This window comes from Homarus americanus, unplaced genomic scaffold (assembly GCF_018991925.1).
Source record: "Homarus americanus isolate GMGI-L3 unplaced genomic scaffold, GMGI_Hamer_2.0 scaffold52512, whole genome shotgun sequence".
NCBI classification, from domain to species: domain Eukaryota; kingdom Metazoa; phylum Arthropoda; class Malacostraca; order Decapoda; family Nephropidae; genus Homarus; species Homarus americanus.
The window spans coordinates 731,741-753,185 of NW_024735442.1; the positions used below are offsets into that span (position 1 = coordinate 731,741).

General features: G+C 36.8%; 1 protein-coding gene across 2 annotated transcripts; it reads right to left on the minus strand.

The window, feature by feature from the left end:
- Window positions 1-3,071: 3,071 nt before the first annotated feature.
- LOC121870959 lies at window positions 3,072-20,940 on the minus strand. 2 transcript variants are annotated; one of them, XM_042372942.1, is made up of 7 exons: window positions 20,632-20,940; window positions 15,406-17,737; window positions 14,172-14,293; window positions 12,635-12,839; window positions 10,599-10,769; window positions 9,801-9,996; window positions 3,072-6,701 (listed from the first exon to the last, which is right to left on the minus strand). In XM_042372942.1, the coding sequence occupies exons 2-7, from the start codon at window positions 17,724-17,726 to the stop codon at window positions 5,775-5,777; spliced, it is 3,942 nt and encodes a 1,313-aa protein (XP_042228876.1). In that variant the 5' UTR covers window positions 17,727-17,737; window positions 20,632-20,940; the 3' UTR covers window positions 3,072-5,774. The 2 variants fall into 2 exon arrangements, with proteins under 2 accessions (XP_042228876.1, XP_042228877.1); XM_042372943.1 differs by having other exon boundaries at window positions 20,628-20,940.
- Window positions 20,941-21,445: the final 505 nt, after the last annotated feature.

A 21,445-nucleotide genomic window follows, 5' to 3' on the forward strand; every position in this document is an offset into this window, starting at 1 on the left:
GAAGGCCTTCGAGCTAGCAAATCCACTGGCCATTATAACGACGCTCGCCGAAAAAGGCGTCAAAGGAAGGTTGCTGGGGTGGATCCAGAACTACCTTACACAGAGAGAAGCAAGAGTACGCTTTCGGGGGGCAACGTCAAGCTACAGGGTCCACGAAAACGGAACCCCACAAGGAGGAATCCTCAGTCCAACGCTGTCCAATGTGCTGATGGAAAATCTGGTCAGACTTCCTTTCAGACAAACAGCCAAGCTCCTCTGCTATGCAGACGACTTACAGCTCATAGTAAGAGGAGCAAACAGACTAGTAAACACGCACTCCAAGGTCTTATAAGAAGGTCGTTCAGCTATCTAGACAGTCCATCCTTCGTTATGATCTTCAAAAGTGAGGTGCTTCCCCGCCTGGAGTACTGTCACCCTGTCTGGTCCCCGAGATATGCTAGGGACTGTCAGCTGATTGAAAATGTCCAGAGGGCCACCAGACTGGTGCCTGCACTACGGCACCTCAGCTACCCTGAGAGATTAGAGCGCCTGAAATTGCCTAGCTTATACTACAGACTAGCAAGGGCCGACCTAATTGAGGTGTACAGTTTAAACAGCTCAAAGGGCACTACTCAGTCGAGTAGGCAGCTATCAAACAGGTAGGTACTACCGCCTGGGAAGATATTGGAAGCATAATGCGTTGTCTAATGGTAGACCCTGCTGCCATATGGCATCAAAAAAATTGTGACCAAGTCCCAGGTTGCTGATCTGACTTTCTGCCTCATTTACACACAATTGCAGGGTCTCAATTGTTTCTCTAACTTTGACAATACAACATACATAATGTATATCGTTTCTCATTCTTGATTTATTTTTTTCGTTTTTGTATTTATTTATGGTTATTATTAGTTTTAGTACCGGGTATACTATTTTCATTTTTAGTATTTTATTATTTTTTTTTAATTATTATAATGATAATAATAGCTGTTATTATTATTTTTCGCCCCCCCGGCCCTGATGTGGGTCAGTGACCTGCACTCGGTGGGCTAACCCCTAAAAAAAAAAAACCTCAGTCGTGTCCTTACCTGGAACTGGCAGACGCTCGCCCCACCGATCAATGGTGAAGAGGATAAAAGTAAAAAAAAGTAAGGTCCCCCTCAGCATTGCCTCCAAGCACCAATATAAGGTGGTTCTTGGCAACCTTAAAACCTGGTGCATTCTTCTCCTTGGCCAGGAAAGTCCTCGATGGCATCCTCTTCCAAAACAGGCCCGTCTCTTCAAAGTTCAGGACCTTCATGGCGTTGAATCCTCCTTCCTCCACCTTAGACTTCAGGGGTGCCAGGAAGGCGTCAGCACTGATGACATCAGCACTAGCTGCCTCACCAGTCAGACAAAAGTTGTGGAAATTGGTGCAGTTTTTGAACCACTGAAACCACCCAGGACTTGCCTTGAAAAAAGAAGAGACCTCACTGCCACTGCTGTCACCACTTTTTGCCTTCAGCTTCGTCCAAATAATGGTGGACTTGGCCATGATGATTCCTGTAGGCTTTTTGGGGCCCGAGGCAAGACATGATTTGTGCCCCCCACCCCTCCCATTTCACGGAAAAAACGTCCCCATCCTTCCCCTCAAAAGGAAAGCAAATCAGTACTAACAATTTGTTGTTGCTGCAATTTATTATTACTTTAGTAATTTACATATCATTAATATTTCTAAAATCTAGGATCTAGAATTTTTGCTTCTTGGACAGTACAGTATCATTATTACTCTTTTTTGTGAACCTGACCGACATCTGGGTTGGAGTGTCTGAGCACACAGTAGAAGAGGAAGGGGGGGGGGGTAGTTTATTTCCTTCGTTGGTTTATTGTAAATACAGTACAGTACTGTACTTTCTTAAAAAAAAATATATTATCAAATTGGATATGCTGTATACATGATAACTTGCAATAATTTTAAATTTATTTTATTAATTCTTTGAGATTAGAATTACACACCACTCACTGCCTGCTATGTTTTTATTTTGAAAATCTTATGAAGAATAATGTATATTAATTTTCACATCTATAATATATATATATATATATATATATATATATATATATATATATATATATATATATATATATATATATATATATATATATATATATATATATATATATATATATATATATATATATATATATCTTGATAAAATCACACATGTGATTTTATCAAGATTTATCTTATCCACGTTTTCATGATCTATATGTATATATATATATATATATATATATATATATATATATATATATATATATATATATATATATATATATATCACAACCTGAATAACAGACAGTGCACTCAATGAATCCCCAGTTATGACAAAAAAATTCTGCTAATAATTAACAATAAATACTAACTTAAGACAAAATACATTGTAATCACTTTAATCCTTCATTCAACTAAGGACATTTGTTAGTCAATAAGTATGATAATTCCATTTCTAAACCTGTATGTTCAAAATTCTCCAACAGACAAATTATTTATGGGTAATAAAAATTAACTTTAAACGAATACTGTATCTTATTCCCCCTGCAAAAAAAATATAATAATAATAGTAATAATACAGTATATACTGTAACATACATATCAACACATGTAATATAGAAAATGGTCACTACTATAGTACTTGAAAATAAATGACCAGATACAATTTTACTTACCTTAATAACAGCCCAACAAAGAGGGCAGATGTTCAATGATGTAGTTAAGATAAACACTATGATACAGATCTTAATAAACTACTTCTTCTATTTCATTCAAAGTGTTTAATGTGTGAAACGCCACCAAGATGTCGCACCTTCATGAAGATGCACATATTATATGATAATCAGGAGATATTATACTGTAGTTGCAATGTCTATGCATAATAGAACAACTCTGCTACGTATTTGGATGGAATAATACTGTATAGATTCTCTAAGGACCAGGTTAAAGATACATGTGTACTGAAATATAATTCAAGAGTAGACGGGGTTAATTCTAATACAGTTCTGTATATCAATTCCAATTTAATTAAAATATTTAATTTTCATATTAAAAAACAAGGTTTCATAACCAATTTATTTCCATACAAGTTGACAACATACACTACTGTCTACTACACACTAACAAATCATGTTAAAAGCCACACAATTGTTCATATCATTTACATCTTTATCATTATTCACTACTAAACAGTCCAGACCATGGTCGGATCCAAACCTCAAATTTGACCAATACAATCTTTCATGTTTTGTAGGTGCAGCTAGCCCGATTAAAAAAGTCCAGGGAACTTTACACCCCATATCTTTAATAAATAATTAATTAATATTTACCTCAATAAATGTACATTCAGCCAAATATTTCAACCTATATGTATTCATAAAATATAATGAAATAAGGCTGTACAGTATATAGTTATAGTTTTATTGATTGGCACAATACATATTAGAGCATTAATACAGTGATTACATGTCACTAAAATGATTCTCAGATGGACGATTTCTTCCCACTTGGACGATTCCCATAAAGACGATTATAGCTAAAAACCGCCCATAGATCACAAATTCTATATGAAATACTGTGTATAATATAGGAATACAGTATATTATGAATTACTGCATATTAGTCTGAATGAATCATAGGAATGAGTTATATTACGAATAACAAAATACATCATAATCTATATCAGGAAAGTTTTGTTATAAAGATTACTGACTATTTCCTTCCAAACTCATGACCTCACTATTTCCAACTGTTTTAGCCTTGATGCTATTATGAGGTCACCTTAAGTCAAGTGCCCTGACCACAAGTCACGTGAATATTAAAGTCGTCAACCTGACTTAGTGACAGGACCTACAAATTCAGTACAAAATCATATCAATCTGTGAAATTTATGCAAGGACTCCCTAAAATAAACAAAGGCAGCTTTGATATATAATAATGTTAAAAAATGATTATTGAACTGAACCTAGATATTCAATATATAAAGTTCAGAACAAAAGGTAATTTTTATATGCAAAACCTCTCATATTACTGAAAGGAAATAAAATAATACAGAAAGACATACTGGTAACACAATACTGTAGGTTTCCAATATTGTATGGTAGTCACCAAAAATATAAGCACTGTACATTTCTCATCTATATCTGCTTTGATCTCTAATTCCCTCTTCCCCCTAATGGGATAATCTTGCACAAAAAAATTCTCAAATATTTAAACAAACTGGAAGTGATGAATCTTATAGGAGTACTGAGACACACCTGTTGAAATATGATGGTTTGACTACAACACGAGTGATTCCACTGAGAAGTAAGCTCGTGTGGAAGGCGGTTTTCTCATAAAAAAAAATAAAATAAAAGTAGGTAAGAAGCCCTTTTACATGAGAAAATAAACAGAAAATGGGTAAATAGCTGTCCCTTTACACAACTCAACCCTATAGCATTTGACAAGTGGTGGAAGGCCTTAAAATGGCCCTGTAGTGTTACTTACTAAGACTAAAATAAAGGAATAGCAAAACAGTTTATCGTATCAAAGATACCAATTCCCCTCCTTTTGTGACATGGGGGAAAATCTGAAAACAATTCTCTGAACGCATACTCGTCTAAAAACAGCCTATCTCTCAACATTATACTACATTCCTTTCTTATCCTTAACGGAAATCTTTTCCAGGTGCCAAAATTTTTATAAAGCAAATATATAACCTAACTAAAATCCTTATAACCTCACACTATTTCTAGTAGCTTTGGTTATTATCATTCAAGTTCTGTTGAACACTAAACATGTACTTTATTATATACAGTATTCTTATAAAACTACTTACAATCTCTTTTACTTGACATTCATTGAATACATACAGGTACTATATCACAGATATATAATTATTAACACAGGCAATTTAAGCCCTCGAGGTATTCCCCATTGCAACTGTACAGTATGTGTAAAAAACTCAAGACTACTTTATTTCTTTGAGTCAGTCAGTAAAATAAGTATCGACTACACCAAGGTCGATGGAATAGAAAAAGTGCAATAACAACCAACTGACGCTGGTAACCAATCACACGTTTACAGTTTTTGCACAATGTTTCATATTGTTACACATGACAAGGGGGTTGATACTTTTTTAATAACTGAACAGTACTAGTAACTTTTATGTCCTTACCTCTTATTACAATGTTTCCTTTAGATTCAGAATGGGAAGACGAAAGAGTAAAATGACAAGAAATCAAGATATCAGATAAACCAATGGAAAGGACATACATAAACTTTACTAGAGCAAAATGAGTGAGAAGCGAATTGGAAAGAAAAGGAATGAAAGAGCAAATGAATTCTAGTTGGAATATAGTACGTATACAGTATATAGAAATTAAAATAATAAGATTTTAACTTTTATCACGATGGCACTCTTGAATATCTCATAATGCTGTCTACATTATCTACCAATGAATTACTGAAGACACACTGTATATTTGAAGCAGACATCTGAACTGAGAATATACATATTTTCATTTGTCAAAACATATGGTCACATCTACGAATGTAAAACATTAATACTTACAGAAACACCTGTAATAATTATTAATAAGCAAATTATAGTGATGTGCTTAATTCTTAATTTATTTTTCAATGCAAACAGTTGTCCTGATAATGCAGTAAAGCTGTAACAACAATACAGTTATCTATATGGAAAAAATGAGAGAGGAGAGGAGAGAGGGATAAGGAGTCTAGGTCTTACAATTATCATTACTATCCAACTGCTAGCAAAGTTCCATCATAAATCCTCAGCCTCTTCATCCATACTTAGAGGGATATAAGATGGTAATCTCTGTGGAAGTGGTGCCCTCTGTAATCTATACATGTCACTCTCTGTGGTGTCAGTTGCATTATCTACACATTCCAACAGACTTTTTTCTTTATTTTGTATTTTTGTATTACCCTGCATTTTGTGAATTTCCTCCCTATTACCAACAGTACTTGGCTGATCTGTTTTATCAAATGAAAGATACGTTTCTTTCTTAACATTATATCTTTCATAATTTTGTGGGTCAGTTTGTACATCTACAATGTTTTTATGAGCACTGTATAAGTATTTAATTTTGTCAACTTTCTGTAATATTCGTTGCCTAATTTCCTCCAAGTCTAATGTGTTTGAGGATTTATTATAAAACAAACTTCCTTGTGTCTTGCCATACTCTTCTCTGCTCTCATGTATGTGTGGCATTTGCTTTTCTTGGAGGGTAATGGCACAAGCAACAAATGACTGACTGCTGGTGACTGGTGTACTGTTATCTTTTTGTTTATTCAATAATTTTGTCTCTCTATTTTCTTCCTCTGTTTTTACACCATAACTTTGGGTACATTCTGAGACTGTTTTTTGTTTCTCTTCATCATCATCTTCTCCGTGTGTGGGAATATGAAAGTACCTCTGTTTGACAACTTTGACTGCATTTTCTTTAAATTTCTTTTCTGTCCTCCTCTTTACTTTTAATTCTCCAAGTACATCTGTACTTTCACTTCTCTTTCTCTTTCTGTACAGAAAACTAAAATGTTTTTTATTTTCTCCATCAGCAGGTTCTAAAGTAACAGATTTTCTGAACTTGCCTCTTCCTCTGTGATGAGAAAGTGGACAGGACAAACCTCTTGGACACTTACCTGTTCTACTAAACTCCTCACATACCAAAACATGTTGTTTCTTGCACTGAAAAAAACAAAGAAGATATAACTGAATACCATTAGGCAATAAGTATACTGTACAATAATTGCAATGACATAAGGCAGGCCTAATGAGAGTAACTACAGTAAAGCCTCGAATAACGACGGTAATGTGTCCTCCAATATTGCAGTGTAAGGTGAATTATTGTATCGCCAATCATTAATTACCATTAAAATTAAGCAATAATAATGAGATGCGTTCCCAAGTGTGACCTTTTCATAACTTTTGTGTGGCTTTTTACCCTCTTTTCCCCCCAAAACAATACAATTATAGAGATCCCCTTGTACTGTACTATAGGACCATTTACCTGACATTCTGGCATCAGGAAAGCTCTTAAAACGGGCTTTGTTCTTGGACAAATTATTTAAAATGAGTGCCAAGTAATCCCAGGGCGAGGATATTTCCAACCATGCCCCAACTGTAAGCTGTGTGGTGAAAAATGTACTGATGCTTAAATTTCATATACGCCTCCCTGTACTATATACAGTATTACATTTAGAAGGAAATGAATCAAACCTTCAGTGTCAGGTAAATGGCAAGATTTTACCATAGTCAATCAAGAAACAAGTTCCTGTAAAGAACCGATGCCTTGATGATGCCACTAATGTTTATAGTCACTACACCTGTGCTGAAGCAGCTAGTCATGTGAACTGACCTTGTTTCAAACAGTAAAGGCTATATATATCATCATGCCTTTTGCACTGACATTACATTAAATAATAAGTATTGTTTTTATTAACATTAGATTATGAATTTAGGCTGCATTGTTTACTAGTACTGATGGTCAGTGGGACGGTTGGTGAGGACTACTGATTAGTGGTCGTCTTATGCAGCGAGTATAGGCAAAACTTAAATTTTAAATTTGGGGTCGTCTCGTACACCAAATCACTTTGTATGCCAGTACATATGGTACTGGAGGGAATTCAGTTTCAGAGATGGCAACACTGTTGATAGCGTCAGCTGTTATGGTGGTGGTGGTCACGGCCAAGACTCAATGGTGTAGTCTTGCTACAAATTACTGTATGTCTAGGATTAAAGCAAATAATTTTTCAAAAGCTAGGATCAATTAATAAAATGGAATAGGTTCCAATCCTTCATTATTCTGTTTTGTTGTGATACAGGCAGGGTTGGTAAGACCATGTGGTCATAGTTGCATTGCTCCACAACAATAGCAATGACTTGCAAGATACCAAGATTTTTTTTTTTAAATAAATTTGTCCAAGATTCACGTCGATATTCAGACGCGTATTTACTCAGCTGTCTGGTACTTGGGGAGTTTACTGTATGTTGACATGAAAGTCTGTTATATCAAGGGTCTGTTAGATGTGAAACCCCCATTAAGCAGATTACATGGAGAGAAGAGTCTATACAGTATCATATTTTAAAATTTGCACCTAATGTTTCTCTGGGCATGCTACACTGTCCTAAGGGCAAAGCTGTACTGTACATAAACTCAAAATAATGTACTAAATGATTACTAAAATTTTTGTCTAGTGCAAATTATAGCATGTTTAAATTCAAATTAATCACTATCTTATAAGAATACCAGCAATGTAAATTATATTCTCCCTCATCACTTCTGTGGCATTTTATAGACAAAAAACAAAAACTCAATCTAAAGGACACAAATAAACAAATAAATACTTCACTAGACCTTCCGAGCCAACTGTCAAACATGTCACCTCCCCCCCCCCATTTTCCCAGCAAGGGTTTGGTGGTTTTAGGCAGTTTTTATCTTATATAATATCACAGACTAAAGTTAGGAGAATATAGTTTGCATTGCTAGAATCCTTGCAAGACAGCGAATAATTTGAATATAACGTCATTTATTTTGCACAAGAGATAAAATTTTTAGCCCTTTGTAATAAAATTAATTAGAACATTTTACAAGAGAAAAACTTAAAGTCAATCTTAAGGACAGATAAACAAATAAGCACAAGACCTTGGCATCAACTGTCAAACATATCACCTCACCTCCCCCCCAACTTCCCAGCGAGTAAACAGACCATTTCACGTCCCATAATTTTAGCTGTGTTGATTTATGAGTGTTTGTTTTAACATAATACTACAAAAAACAATGTTTTGTTTATTCTAGGAGATGGGCTGAGGTGCATCTGGTTAGACTCTCAGTCTTTTTAGTATTTTGTGTTTCTATCAAGTACCAAGCTAAATCATTCCACTGAAACAACACTTCGATTTAGTGCGAATTTGGTATAAAGCGACCTCTCTTGGAATGTATCTCTAGTTACATCGACGTTCAACTGTATATATGTATGTTTCACTGTATAAAGCATTTTCAACTCTTTATTTCAGTATTTTTTTTTGACTCAGTGGCATGCACACATAATCAGCATATAATCCTACATATAGAAAGTGAAAAAAAATCACTTTTTTACTTTTATCCGCTTCGCCACTGATCGGCTCGTTAGCCGCTTGGGTAGTCGGTAATGTCTCCGATATGTACAATTGGCAAATACGTACTGGCAATGCACTGGCTCCTGAATTTACAGGAACCTGTTCCAGTGTTGGTCGAGTCTGGCCTTGAATGAGCTCACACTCGGTGCTGTCACAACACACACTGGCAGATTGTTCAAAGAGTTAACAATTCTCACTCCAAAAAAGTTTGCCCTCACAGTTTTTTGGGCTTGTGGCTTCTTCAACCTTGAGCTGTGTCCCCTTGTGGGGTGGATGTCCGCCAGCTCCAGGTAAGGGCACTCAACTAAGTAAATTAGTGTGAAAAGATAATATCATACGTGCCAGTGTGAGCGCTCAGACCCATGAAAGACATCTCGCTTCTAAAGGTCCGTGTAATGACACAAATAGTGTCATCAGCGGGCAAAAGGTGTTAAAGCTGCTTTTATGGATGAATCTTGTGATCTGAACAGTCTTCACAGCCAGTTACAGAGGGTATGCTATACATTTTAGGCCTGGTGCTCCATATTCCGGAAAACCTCCTATACAGCAACTTCCAGGTGCCAAGCATGTCGGATAAATGGTTCCATACGTGTAGATATCATACTGTATTGGATGATGAGTGTAATTAACAAATTATAAAGGGGACAAGGTCTAAATAATCAAACTTACCTCTTCTCCTGCAAGACAATGTCCTCTGAGAAAGTCCAAGCAAATTGGTGCAAAGGGATTGACTCTTACATGGCGATAAGGGCAACCATCACGAGTACATGTGGCTCGAACAAAGTGTGAGCAAACAGGCATCTTGTCTGGGTCCACTGTGTGGGAGAATGGGCAGTTGTTCACAGGACAACGACCTCTCAAGAACCTGTAATGAAAGAGTTTATTAATTTTTATCAATAAAAAATCTTGGCATATCAACATAGTATATCTATTATTTGTCATCAAAATGGAAAAATGATCAGTGCATTTCCTTCACGACACTACTGAAGTAATCATATCTGAGCTACAAAAAATATTTGATTGAGTGTGGTAATTACATCGTTGCTGATGCAACAGCTTAGGTCATGTGTTGCTGAATTAAAGTAAAAGCTTAGAAGGCTAAAACTCTAAGCTTATGCAGAAGGCCGGCTTTACAAAGGAGAGGACATCCCCTCCCATGCTACCCAATCCCTTCCCACAGCACCAAAGAGAGATAGCAAGTCCGAAGTCATCCACTCTTTGGGGTGACTTTGGAGACCTATAAATCTTCTCTTCATAGAAAGTGTATGCTGTTTCCTGAATTTCTGCTGACACATATGGGTTACTCATTAGTTAAAGCACCAATAGCATTACTTTATATATGCTTTTAGCTTTCAAACTTAAACTGCAGCTTAAAAATACCTCAAAGACTGTCTGGCACAGTAATGTACAGAGTGCTCTCACCTCTTATAAATTAGTAAGATGATACATATACAGTATTTCACTTACCTTGTACAAATAGCAACTCTCTGTGGATCATGAATATATGGGCACTGTCCTTTGTCTTTTTTTGTGCATCGTCCAAATCGGTTAAAGAAGATGCAGTGCTCATTACGCTTCTGCAGGATGCCTTTCTTCTTCCTCTGTGAGAGTGTCATCATGCTGCGCTGCTTTGCCGAGCTGTTAATGAAGGTAGGAATTTACTGAAGAGGCACAATATTTGAAATGCACTATTATTACCTAGTAACAACTTCTGTATTACATCAAATTACACTTGTTGATAGAGCAGTGATATCTCTGTTAGTCGGAACAATTGGTTCAGAGCACTTCTGGGAAAGAGAGACTTCCAGGTAACGTGACAACTCAAAGCCCCCTCCCCCCATGGTGTCCCCATGATGCTACATAGTGAATGAGTTGCTACAGCATCATGTGAGGCCCCTCATAACACCATCTGTGAGGGAATTACTGCACCACATCAGGCTGTGAGGGAATTACTACACCAGGTGAGGTCCCTCATAACACCATCTGTGAGAGTTACTACAAGACACCTCAGTGCACATGAACTAGGTGACCACTGTAAACATTAATTTGTATGTTCCTTTTCCTTTCTCTAATGAAGGCTTTTTGTTACCCCCCCTCCCCCCATGTCTTCGGGCTGCAAAACTTTTTCAATAAACTGTTAATTATTATTATTATTACACACGCATGCACGCACACACAAAATAATGGGAAAATTCTCTCAAATAATCAGAAACAAAAAGACAACAAAATGTACAAGGAATGTGAGTCTACCCTCAAGTCAACTCCATGCTTTGTTATTACTCAACTTTAATAAAAAAGCACAGAGTTGACTTGAGGGTAGACTTATTTTTCCTACATTTTGATACATTTTGTTGTCTTGTTTCTTATTATTTGTGAGAGGAATTTCCCATTATTATTTAATTGGATGTGTTGTGTGTGTAATAATAATAATAATAATAATAATAATAATAATAATAATAATAATAATAATAATAATAATAATAATCATAATCATCAACGGTTTATTGAAAAAGTTCTGCAGCCCGAAGGCTGAAAATATACGTTGGACATAAATGAATTATTACATACATTGGTGGTTTAACAAAAGCCTTCATTAGAGAAAGATAGAGAAACATACAGTGAACATACAGATTAATGTTTACAGTGGAGGTCACGTAGATCTTGTTCGCTGAGGTGTTGAACAGCAGACACGTAGTGTAGTAATTCCCTCACAGATGGTGTTATGAGGGGCTTGACGTGGTGTAGTAATTCCCTCACAGATGGTAAAATGAGGGGGTTTGATGTGGTGTAGTAATTCCCTCACAGATGGTGTTATGAGGGAGGTAGGTAGGTGTGTGTTTGCCTAGACACACACACACATACATACATACAATACAGGTCAAAGAAATAATTGTCCTAAGGGCAAGCAAACATAAAAGGAATACAATTTCTTTGCACATGAGTAAAAATGTAACCACCCCCCACCTCCTGGTCAGCAAATGATATTCATGGATTTGGCTATTCGTGGCCATTTTGAGACCCAAACCCCAGTGAATTTTAAGGGCATGCTGTACTGTTTTAATCCATAAGAGATACAATGATGTTCGGGGAAAATAGATATACAGTACAGTACTGTATGTGTTTTTTGCGCACTGTACAGCAGTTATCGGGTTAAAACTGTTGCACAACACAAAACAGATGCCTCTAAAAGATAAACACTTAAGCTTACAGATGTTGAGGAAGAGAAATTCATATTGAAATAAAAATCCTAAACAAAGTTCCCTGGTTAAACGAGGATGGATTTTCATGGAAGAGTACAGAAGGAAGCCTTTCTCTTCTAGTGGGACTTATCCAAGGCCACACTCAAATTCTTAAACACCATTGTCCTATCAGTCAATGCCATCTTTCCCTGATATCAAAAACCTTGGATACCCATTCTGGTCTAAGAAATTACTGAAACATCTGATGCCATTTTCACAAGTGCAAAAAATAATTACAACTAAATTAAAGAATACAGTACATACCTCACGACTGCCCTGGCTTGGTGGGTCTGTGTCAGTTCATACTGTCCAGCCTTGGTGCGTGAATATGTGAGACCTCCGATGTGAACCCTCGGAAGACTGTGTTTAGAGAATGAAGAGGCTGACCCATCTTTAACACGTTTCAAGGTTCGTCCTCCAGCACTTAGTTGGAACTGGTCACCACGAAGCCACACAATGCATTCATTTTCTATGAGAAATCAAGGTTACTAATAAATATCATACTCTGAAATACACTTAAAAAAAAATAGATACTGTGAGTGAAAAGGAACAAGAACATAATTAAAGTATTTACCTAAACATGATTATGCCACACTACATTCAAAACAATGTGATTCATGTAGAGTGGGTGGGCTGAGCTTTCTGTAGGGAAGTGGACAAACTTGATATGTTGACCAGTTTAGGTTAGTGTTTCTCTTCTTTTGAGGGAAATATCATACATTAATTTCTTTGTACAGTACAGTAGAACGTCGATTTAAAGCGATTCAATTTAAGAATATTGATTTAAAGCGACACCCACAATTAAGTTATGTAACAATGTCTCAACGGACATGTGAAATGGTGTATTTTGGATTATAATAGTAATGAAATGGAATTTCTAATTTAACTAGAACTGCAATTATGGACTCTGGGGGTTTAGAATCAAGGAAAAATCCTCAGCACCCAGGAACATTCCAGAGAAGTGGACCAATGTCCGTCTGTGCAAGATGTCTAGTTTACACACTCGGAAACTTTTCCCAGTAACCGGAAAAGATTTTGGGGATAAGGAATTTTTCCGGTTTTGAGAGAGTCGTCTGATTAGCGAGAAATCTCTGATCCCCGGAAGTGCTCTGCACCAATTGTTCTGGCTAACAGGGATATCACTAGTATTATATTTTCCACAACTTTTATAGTTTCATGACATGTAACAAAGTCCACCTGCCATCTCACAGGCCACCTTATCCCAATTTTCCCCCCTTCCTAGTAAGTCAAGCTATCACTAAACCAAATTTTGACCTAACATTAAGTGAAAAAGACTGTCAAAATGCTATTATCGCTAAACCGAATTAACATTAAGTGAATTACTGCTAAACGAGGGATATCTGTACAAGGAAAATCATAATCCTGTATGTGTTAAATATAATAAAAGAAAAGACAAAGAATAAACATAAGAAAGGTTTGAAATGTCAGCCAATAACTTCATAACACTTTTGTATTTGACAAATCATAAAGAACTGGGTATTGGCTGAGTACTTGCCCATGTGGGTGAATGTTGAATGACTGTGTTAATAAAAAATAAAAAAATTCTCAGAGGACCCTATTTTCAATTTAAAACTTTACATTTTCAGACTGGGTTCCTCCAATTAGTCTAGAACTGTGAGAACTTCAGTGAGTCTGGAGTCCAAATCATTCAAAAATATTATAGCACTGTCATCCAAGGACCTAAGAGTCTTTAACCCCATTGGGATGAATAAATACTAATGGACAAGATCCATACACTTAAAATTCTACCCAAATTTGTTGAAGTTACAAAGCAGTTTACCTGAAGCATTTGCAGCACTCTCCTGTGTTGTCTTTGATAACTGTTTTCTTAGTGATGTTTTTGTTGATTTGTAAAGAATCCCTCCAATATTGATGATTCTATCTGAATGTTTAATTACAGCTCTGTAAAGTGAAAGAATTTCTTTAGAGAGTTGCAGGTTTCACAGTGAAAGGTGGTTACTGTACAGTAGGTTATGTATATAAGCTACTGTGCCGAGTAGCAACCCTGTATATAAGCTACTGTGCCGAGTAGCATTTATATATATCATCACGTGGCAACACTGCACGTTATGTGGCAACATTGCCCCGAGGCTGCCTTGCCATATGGCAGCCTTGGGGCAATGTTGCCACATAACGTGCAGTGTTGCCACGTGATAATATATATAAATGCTACTCGGCACAGTAGCTTATATACAGGGTTGCTACTCGGCACAGTAGCTTATATACATAACCTACAGTTACAGGTTAGAAGATGAAAAGGAAGAAAAATTTGATCTTGAAAATCCAATGAACTGTATAGCAGCCAGTGAGGGAAATGAAATCGCTCATTTACCTGTGACAAGATTACCATGATAGGAGAGAGTAGGACATATCATACCACCACACAGCCCATATTTTCTATTACGAAGATCACACCTAATCTGAAAATTTTAAAATTAGGTTGATGGTAACAAACCCCTCACTCCAGCCAATCTCTGAAGAAATTCCAGGGAGGCTGGTTCCATTATAAAATGAATTTGGGGACTGAAAACATCATTTATAATGTGGTGTTAATTCAGAGGGCATGTGCAGTACATATTGTATGCCTTTTTATTTTAGGATGGTGGTAAAAATGAGAGAAGGGTTGGTTGGTTGGTTTAACCATTTGTATTAATGATTAACCCAATCGAATTTGAGGGATCCTATCTGAAGACTAATGGTCGCTCTAATAAGTTGCTCTGTATTATCAGAGCTACCTGGCAGAGGATGTTAAGGCAGAATTAAAAAACTTTATATGCAAAGGACATAAGGAATACCTATATGGAATACTTAATGAACAAAATGTTCTAGGAGTGAATAACTATTCTTCGTATGCAGGATTTCAACGGTCTTCATAAATTTTTCAAATACTGTAGCTACTTTACATTGAAATCTATTTCATGTCACAAAGAGCAAACCTTTATCCATTCACGGTATAAGCAACATCTTTATTACATGAAACCTTTAATTGAAAAGAAAATAGTACAGGTACTTACCCCTTTCTTGTTGTATGTGAAAACTTGTATTTCTTCTCTGGCTTTGACAGGTGACTACAATTCCTTAAATCATTCTTCCTTAAAATTTCTGAGGACTCTAACTTCAGGCGATTTATCTTATACTTAGAAATGATGCCTCTGGCAGCCTTTTGCCTGGAGGACAGTTTGACACAATTGTTGACAATCTTGTACACTGTATTTATATTCCTTCCACCCGATGCACTTAATATCTTTGGTGACCAACACCCTGATTTGGCACGTGCATTTCGCACCAGTTTATGTCGTTTTATAATTGTTTGCACACCTCGAATACCTGGGCCAGATACAATTGTATTTTTTAGAAGCTTAGAAGTTTTGTTCATACCCGATTCTGACTTTCTTCTGACTAACTTGGTTTTGGATAGTATGGAAAATTTCTTATTTTTTTCAAAAACTGATTTAATGACATTAGTCTTCGTTTCTTCATCATTTGTGAGGGATTTTGAATTACTGGTACTACTTTGAGAACATCTTCTAACAAGTTTAGTATCAGTCTTTATGAAATACCTTGGCTTCCCAGATATTCCATCTCCATTTGAACTGCTGGTGTTAGAAAAGCTTCTAATAAGCTTAGTAGGTGACATGACAGAGTATCTTCTCTTGACATTTGCCCGAGTACCTGTTGAAAATCTTCGAGTTCTTGTTGGAAACTTGAGAGGTCTAGGAACACTTTTAACCTTTGGAGTGTAATATGGCAATATTAAAGAACTGGTTTCAGATGATTTTGTCTTTGCAGCTACTTCTATTGCATGTCTGGATGAGCTGTCTGAGCTTTGACGTACAAGCTTCGTTTTAGAGATAACTCTATACCCAATATTTCTCTTAAGAGCCTCTGAATTTCCTTTCAAGTCTCTAATTTTGGGCTGAATAGAGAGCGAAGAAGTTTGGCTAGATGAGCTACCAGATAGTCGTCTTACAAGCTTTGTTTTCGAGACAACTTTATATTTACCATTCTTCTTAAAAGCTTCCGGAGTGGTCTTTGTAACATTGTATCTAGGGTGGACACCACATACTGCAGTTTGGCTTGAAGAGCTAGTAGACCGTCTCCTTACAAGCTTTGTTTTTGATAGGACTTTAAACTTACCATTTCTTTTAGAAGCCTCTGAAATTACCATTGTATTATTATTTTTCAAAGTAGATAAAGATGCAATTCCATCTGCATTTGCTATTATGCTGGAATGTGACAGATTGTACTGCGGTTTAGCCGATACTTTGGATATTTTATCTTGGGAACCATTACTAGACAAATATCTTAAAAGTTTTGGGTTTATGAGTATATTTGAATTTCTGGAATTTTGGGTCACAGTTTTTGAGGTCTCTACAAACTTACCCATATTATTTCTCCCCTCTCCCTCCGAATGGACTTTGCTTTTACTGAGAACAGCTTCTGAACTTTTGACAGCATTAAACTCACTATTTTTCATTTTGCTTATATCAGATGTTCCCGTCACACAGAAATCATTGATTCTTACTGTTTCTTCAGTCTTTGGAAAAGCATATTTCTTATTGTCATGATAAAGATTATTTTTCTTATGTTTCAATACAGGTAACTTATTGTTATCACTGTTGATTTTCATCTTTTCTTCTGTACGGGACACTTTAGATAATGGCTCAATGGGAGGTTTGTCCAATGCCTTTCTATTTGGAAAATTTTGGTTGTAAAACTTATGGGAAGAAGAGTTATCAGAAAAGACTGCAGTCTGTATTTTCTGATTTATAGGCTGACTCACATTATGCAAGTCAGTTGTAAATTTAGTACCTCCTGCCTTCCAGGAATAAACACAAGACTTCCTTCCTTTCTTTGTTTGTGTTGATGTTGAATACTGGGTTGTTCTCATTCCTCCAGTTTGGGAATGAATATTTATATTATGATATTTTTGATAGTTAGAACTATTCACTGTAGGAACATATGACTTTGTAGTACCTAATGCATGTTCATGACTTGGAGGTTCTTTCAGAAGAGGTGAATGCATATCATTTTCCTTTACTTTAGGTCTTTGAGAACTAGTGCAGGTATTATTTTCCGGTCCCAAAATGCACTGACCTAATGTTCCAACACCATTTACATGCAAAAAACTTTCTACTTGTTTTTGAACATGATGACTACTGTTAATGTGTGCCAATTGTGTACTGATAGTCTTTAAAAACTGCTCTCCTAATTCAGCAGCTTGGGATTTTTGAAAGAAAGCTGGATTGACATGAACCTTTGGCTTCGCTTGTACTCTTGATGAAAGGAAATCTGTGTTGAAGTGAATACTTTTCTGTTCTTTTTCATTTGCCATCCTTAATTATTCTGAAAAAAAAAAAAAATCAATTACAGTTCAACAAGACATGAGAAAATAGTGTCACACTCACATTAAAACACAATACCCTGTACAGTACAGCACAGTAATATCTCACCATTCCTGGAATGGGAACAAGTTTCCAAAGATGGAATCGTTTGCATTTCCAGAAAATTCAAAGAAAATTTTCCAGGAGTTCCAAGAGATTGTATCATGCTCTGATGGCTCCCTGCATGTCGGGCACGTGAGTGGGCTAGCTGCTTAGGTAACTTAGGGTGTAGGCTCATGTGCTGCAATTGGTTAATTTTGTACTGTCATGTGGCTGTATGGGATGACTGCGATTAGCTGATACATCTCCAAGCTTATCCCCCCAAACCCTAACATCATGACAAGCTTAGTTCATAGTCTATTGCCATGTACAAGGTTGTTCCCTCACTTGCTGATGTTTTTACATACAATTTGTTTTGTGCAGTACACTTGGACTATACATTACTGTACCAGAACAAAATCAGCCCAAAACTTAGTGTTAAAGCAGTGTTAAGATATAAACAGAGATTACAGTGTATTTTAGTGTAACTTTCATTCTGTAAGTGTGGACAGCATTTGTGTACTGTAGCCTAGTGTGTAGTGTTTGTATGTACAGGCAACCCCTGCATTATGGAAACCCTTCCATAACCTGGGGGATGCCTGTACAGTAAGTCCCCGTTTAACGTTGTTTCGTTATAACGTTGCTACTCTTTAGATACCAATAATTCAGTTATCGTCCCGACGACTCAATATAACATCGTCTTTGCGTCTTCACGGACCACTTTGTATGGCGCACCAATCTCTCTCATCTTGCTGCGTTACACTCTATCAGCTTGGAGCATTACCTCTCATTCGTGGAACGTCACACAGCGTACCCAAGCAACGCCAGTCTTTGTTAGGCTTCCACAGCATTCTTACATGTTCAAGTGTTTGTGCTCGTAATCCTGTACTCTAACAATAAATGGCTTCCAAGCGTCCATCAAGTGCTACATAAGACCATTAGCCTTGCTACGAAAATGGAGGTTTTAACCAGTTTTGAAAAAAGGGAACGTGGGGTGGACATTGATGGTGCACTTGGACTAACTCCCCACAACAGTGCGTACTCTCCGGACCAACACGGACAAGATTAAGGCTAGTGCTGGAAGTGGTAGTTCTCTGAGTGTAACAAAGACAAGTCGTACTCAAAGTTTTGTGAAAGAAAAGATGGAAAAGATGCTGGCTGTGTGGATGGAGGACCAGAATCAATGCAATGCCCCTGTGAGCCTTATGGGTATCCAGCATAAAACAAAATCCTTGTTTGACGACTTAAAGGCAGAAGAGGGCGAAGGATCAAAGGAAGAGAACTTTACGGCCAGCCGAGGATAATTTCAAAGTTTTAAGAACAGTTATAACTTCCATAACATTAAGATGACTGGGGAAGCTACTCAGCGAAGCAAGTCTTTAATGTGGATGAAGACTGGTCTCTTTTGGAAGAGGATGCCAGATAAAACCTATATCTCAAAGGAAGAGAAATGAGTGCCAGGTTTTAAAGCGGGAAAAGACCGTTTGACGCTGCTGCTTGGTGCGAACGCTGCTGGCAATTTCATGCTGAAGCCTATGCTAATTTCTCGCACTGTCAACCCACTGGCCCTGAAAGGTTACTCCAAGGATCACCTTCCTGTCATTTACATTCAGTCTTGCATTTAGGACACTTTACTGAGGTTGGAAGAACACCATGCGATCGAAAAAATGCTATAGTTTCTTCGTTTTTTCCCAAAAACTCGCAATCAGCTCCATATAATTGAAGTGACACCCATAACAGACTTCCATGGTCGGAAATGAATTTAAATTTCGAAATATGAGACCCAAAATAAAAATCGATTTTGATTGGGCCAAAAATACCACGAATTAAACCACAAATCATTTTAATTGGTTGCAAAAAAAGAAAAAAGCTTTTGACTGGTTGCGTGACATGTACGGGAACGCATGTGAGCGATTTATGAAGGAGACACGCAGGAGACACGCAGTGTGGGGAGGTGAGCTAGGCGATAATGGCAGAAGATTAATGGAAGAAAATATATAAAAAAATTTGATACGCTACCTCCGTTATTATACATTTGCGACGGTAATGTAATAGATGAAAATTATCTTATAATTAGACGTCTTATTAGAATATGATAATAGATTAGTGGTAGGAATGTGGAATGTGAAAACGCAAAAATACCTGAATGACCCTAACCCGAGCCCCAGACTAAGGGTTAGGTTAGGTTTTGTTAGGTTAGAGGACTCATTTTCGTTTTCTTTCCCACCCCAAGAAAAACAATTACCCAGGCTCTCCCCCCATTATTGTTTGGGGAGGGGTGGGAGGGGACGAACAATTTCCGCCATAAAGGAAGGTCAGATTCGTTTAAAACACACCAAAATACACTGAAAAAACGGGGGGAAAACATAGGGACCGGTCCGACTAATTACCCAAATGTACCCATATGTAGCAAAATATAGCCGCAATGAAGTCAAATGATGGTCGTGCAAGCGTAATTCGGGCTGTGAATCACTTCTCGATTATTATTTGGTGTCATAAAGTAAAAAAAATTGGTAAACTTAATTTAATCTGAGTTGTGTTGTGTTAGGTTAGATTAGATTAGATTAGGTTAGGTTAGATTAGGTTAGGTTATGTACATGCACTTGATCTATTAACTCAGATTAAATTAAGTTTACCAATTTTTTGTGACTTTCTAACACCAAATACTAGTCGAGAAGTGATTGGCAGTCCGATTTATTCATGTAGGACCATTATTGGACTTCATTCCGGGTACATTTGGGTAATTAGTCAGACCCCATAGGAACTCTTGTCCTAAAGTAAATATTTACCATATATACAAGTCTTCAACATACTCACGTAACAGCAGAATATACTCCAGTATATTTAATGTCCGATCAACCACCTGTTTTGGGTCACATAAATAATAAACATGTGAGTATTGCCATCAGCGTACAGACAACACCTGGCCTTGATGCCTCCATATGTTACCACACATAGGCGAATTCGTCCTTTCTAAAGTCTCAACAAAGGCAGCAGGGCATTAAAAATAAACATTATAAGAAACTTGTAGTGTTAAGGGAGTAATTCAATCCCTATAAGGTGGATGCTCAGACTGGTGATAGTACTGGACCGCCTGTGTGGTAGGTGGCGTGGGAGAAACAAAGGAAATGAGATGTAAGGTTTCATTCAATGACGGGTGGTTTAATTTGTCCTAAAACTAAGGAAAATGTAAGTTCATAGTTCATGTGATTGATTCATAAACAGTAATGGTTAAATTACTATTTACTTAATCATTTCACCACTTAGCTTACTGGCCATTCGGGGAAACATTCTTCCTACCAGTCTACCACTGTTACGTGTATAAATACTTCCATTAGGTCTATTAGGGTAGGACTACTATTTCATATAAATGTAAGAAAGCCGAGCTCTTACCTTTTTTTCTAATGCTTTCCCACATATTTAATTTCACATTTGAAAAAAAGGAGGCCTTAAAACTACACCAAACTACATGAAAAGGGGGTGATACTGAATAATGAAATTCATAATACTGATATTGAAACAGTTTATTTAGCCAGTAAAATACAGATATTGTGGATAATAACAATATTAACATTGCTGAGCCAGTTGAGAGCCTGGGCTCTCTTGGAGGGCCACCAGACTGGTGCCTGCA